The 3,028-nt window shown below is 34.1% G+C and overlaps 1 protein-coding gene across 2 annotated transcripts; it reads left to right on the plus strand.

The window, feature by feature from the left end:
- Positions 1-206: 206 nt before the first annotated feature.
- Positions 207-3,028, plus strand: LOC127119268 (uncharacterized). Of its 2 annotated transcripts, none has more exons than XM_051049473.1 (6): positions 207-373; positions 466-606; positions 955-1,017; positions 1,259-1,494; positions 1,661-1,708; positions 2,541-3,028. In XM_051049473.1, exons 1-6 carry the CDS (start codon positions 265-267, stop codon positions 2,748-2,750), a joined length of 807 nt encoding a protein of 268 aa, XP_050905430.1. In that variant the 5' UTR covers positions 207-264; the 3' UTR covers positions 2,751-3,028. The 2 variants fall into 2 exon arrangements, with proteins under 2 accessions (XP_050905430.1, XP_050905438.1); XM_051049481.1 differs by having other exon boundaries at positions 1,262-1,494.

Here is a 3,028-nt window from a genome sequence, read left to right on the forward strand (position 1 = left end):
AAAATTTTATTTCGGATTGCGGGATACTCATAGCCCATACGTTCCGGTCCCTTCTTTTTTAGGTTTTTTCGGACCGCACAAAAAAAGCCCGAAAAAATATGGGCTCCAAAAATAATGCCCAGATCCTAACTTTTTTCACACTCAATGCGCCGGCCCATGGGCTTCAGCCCATTTTGACCGCTCTTAAATAAGGAACCATTTTCTTCATAATACTTTATCAAATGTGAAGAAAGAAGAACTAACTTGAACTGAATTAAGGGGAAAATGAAAAAATTGTCTCACACAAAACTCCTTAGTCTCTTTAGATTTTCCTCTTTCTCTTCAACTTCTCGTTTCAACCACTTCACCACCTCCACCGCCACCGCCACCGCCAGTACCATTCTTCTTCTTTCACCTATTCGTCATTTTTATTTTTATTTTTTCAATTTATTTTCTAATGATTTTGTTTTTCACTTTTTTATTCAGGTTTGAAATCTGATGCAGTAACAAGAACAATACTGAAATTGAAAGTAAAAGCCCTCAAACTTTCCCAATCACAGCGTGCCTTCATTTTTCAACCACCTCTCAATCTTACTGCTAACTACCTCCGCAATTTCCCCTATTCTGGTAAGTTTATAACTAATTCTGTTATCATCATTTTCAATATAGCTTCGGGTTCTTTAAGGTTTTAGAATAATGTGTTTGCAAAATTATGATAACTTTCAAATTTGTATTCATTTAATTCTAATGTATGATTTATATAGCAGTTTCTTAGAAAATCCCAATTGAAAATGTGGAATTGGTTTGGATTGACTTATTTGAGATTATGCACTGATGTAAGCACTTCTGCTACTGTTTGATCGAGTTTATGGAAACAATATATCCTATGTCCATAAACTGTTTTCAGCTTATTTCACACGTTTAGCTTATAAAAACAACTTAGACGTAAACAATTTATTTTGATACATATTTCAGGGATTGGATGCATCCTAGGCGCGTCGGTTGCAACTGCGTCAACTATTGCTTATTCCATGGATGGTGAGCTGCATATTTGATTGGTATTATATATTTTAGTTTTTCTGTTACTGTTTTTGAATAAAAGCTATAGCGGCGCTGTTGCGCTATTGTGTATTGAAATTTGAAGAAATCGCTATTGTTCTGTGATACGCTATGTACAAAGTCAAATAGTAGTACTGTTGCGTAACCGAATATGAAACATCGCTATTTTCCTTGATCTGTGATTGACAACACTATTTCCTTTTTTTTTTTCTGCGACAAGTAGTTGAGGATGCTTTGTGGGATAATCGTCGTAACAATTCACAAGATCTTCTAGAGGATGAAGAAAATATACAAGATCTGTGGAAAGTAGTTGGAAAACTTTGGCTGCCAATTTTGTTCTTTCTGACTGTGCTTACAAACTTGGATAATCCATTTGCAATATTATTCATTAAACTGACGTTATTCCTACACAGCACAAAGCCGAATCCGTTCTCTGTTTATGTTTCTGTTGATCAGGTCAGATATTGCATTTGGTATACTGCTATGCGAAATACTTGAATTTATTTGTTGCCGTTTTTTGAACCGTTTTAAGATTTTTTTTCCAAAATATATTTCATTGGGTAACTTAATGTGATTTGGTTTTACTTGACAATGTTCTGATTTACAAATTCTTATGTTGCAGTTGTGCCAACAATCTGTACGTGAAGATACTAGTCTTTTTAACAAAAAGGTGCGACCTAACTATATCAGTTTTTTCGCTTATGGTACACAGATATCTACTGATTTGTATAGACTTATTTCACATAAGTCACACTACACTATAAGCTTTAGTAGGTGGCTGCATCATCATAAGTCACACTACACATAAGTGTAGTGTGACTTATTTGGAAAAAAGCTTATAGTGTAGTGTGACTTATTTGAGATGACGAAGACAGCTTATAGCGTAGTGTGACTTATTTGTGACTTATATTACACAAATATCTTTAGTTAACCATTCAATGTCAATTATGTATCTCCTAAGCTTGTTTAGGGGTTATTTGTATCGACTTATTTGAGATTTTCTACTGTATAAGCACTTCTGAAACTGTTTGGAAAAACTTCTGGAAACAGGATAAGTTGTTTTCAGCTTATTTCTATAATCTCTTCAGGATGGCGTATAAAACTAAATACAGCTTATAGCTGAAATGAAAACAGTTTGACCAGTTTATCTTTTGTTATATAAATTTATATGAAAGAAATGCTTCTATCATAAGTTTATCACAAGTATGGCCTAGCTATTGTCTACTAAATGGTTTTTGTTTGTAAAGTATTGTCCCGTCCTAGATTTCAATAACTGGAGTCGAAAGGCAACATTAGATATTATGATGAAATAATGCATGCCTCGATATATTGGATATGCCGAATTGGTAGAACAAAGATCATATTTGACTGTCAGTTTGCTATCTGTAGTTTTACATTAAAATTGAGAGAACTTAGTTAAGACCTTTGAAGTACTATGAATTTCACTGATATCAATGATTTGGAACACTTTTGATATCTGGTGATCCATCTTTTATCTGCAGTCAGTATATGCCAGCAAAGTTGAAGTACAGGACTATAAGCTTCTTTGTCTGGCTGATGTTGAAGTAAAAGATCACAAGTTTACTTTGGTTGGAATTCTTGGTACATGGTGGACTCTTCCGCATTTACAGTCTTGGGAAGCACGGTGCTCTTTGGTTGGAAGAAGCATCTTACTGCCAAGGAATGAACAAGGAAATCCTATGTTGAACTGAAGAACTTACCCTTCCCAAATTTTCTGTTGTGAAAGCCATGATTTTTTTTTTTTTTATCTCTTGTTTCTATTTTTAGGAAAAGATTAGGGGTTAGTTTGTTACAAGGAGTGAGAGCTTATTATCAGCATGGATCAAACTCAGAACCTCCTTACTATTTATTTCTTCAGCATTCCAACTCATAACTGGACTTCACCTGTAAAGTTTTTTCTTTTTGTTCTTGAAAAGGGCTTACCCTTTCCAAGTCTTATATTATGATCAACAAGTTCATCTTTTTATAA

This window comes from Lathyrus oleraceus, chromosome 1 (assembly GCF_024323335.1).
Source record: "Lathyrus oleraceus cultivar Zhongwan6 chromosome 1, CAAS_Psat_ZW6_1.0, whole genome shotgun sequence".
In the NCBI taxonomy this organism is placed as follows: domain Eukaryota; kingdom Viridiplantae; phylum Streptophyta; class Magnoliopsida; order Fabales; family Fabaceae; genus Lathyrus; species Lathyrus oleraceus.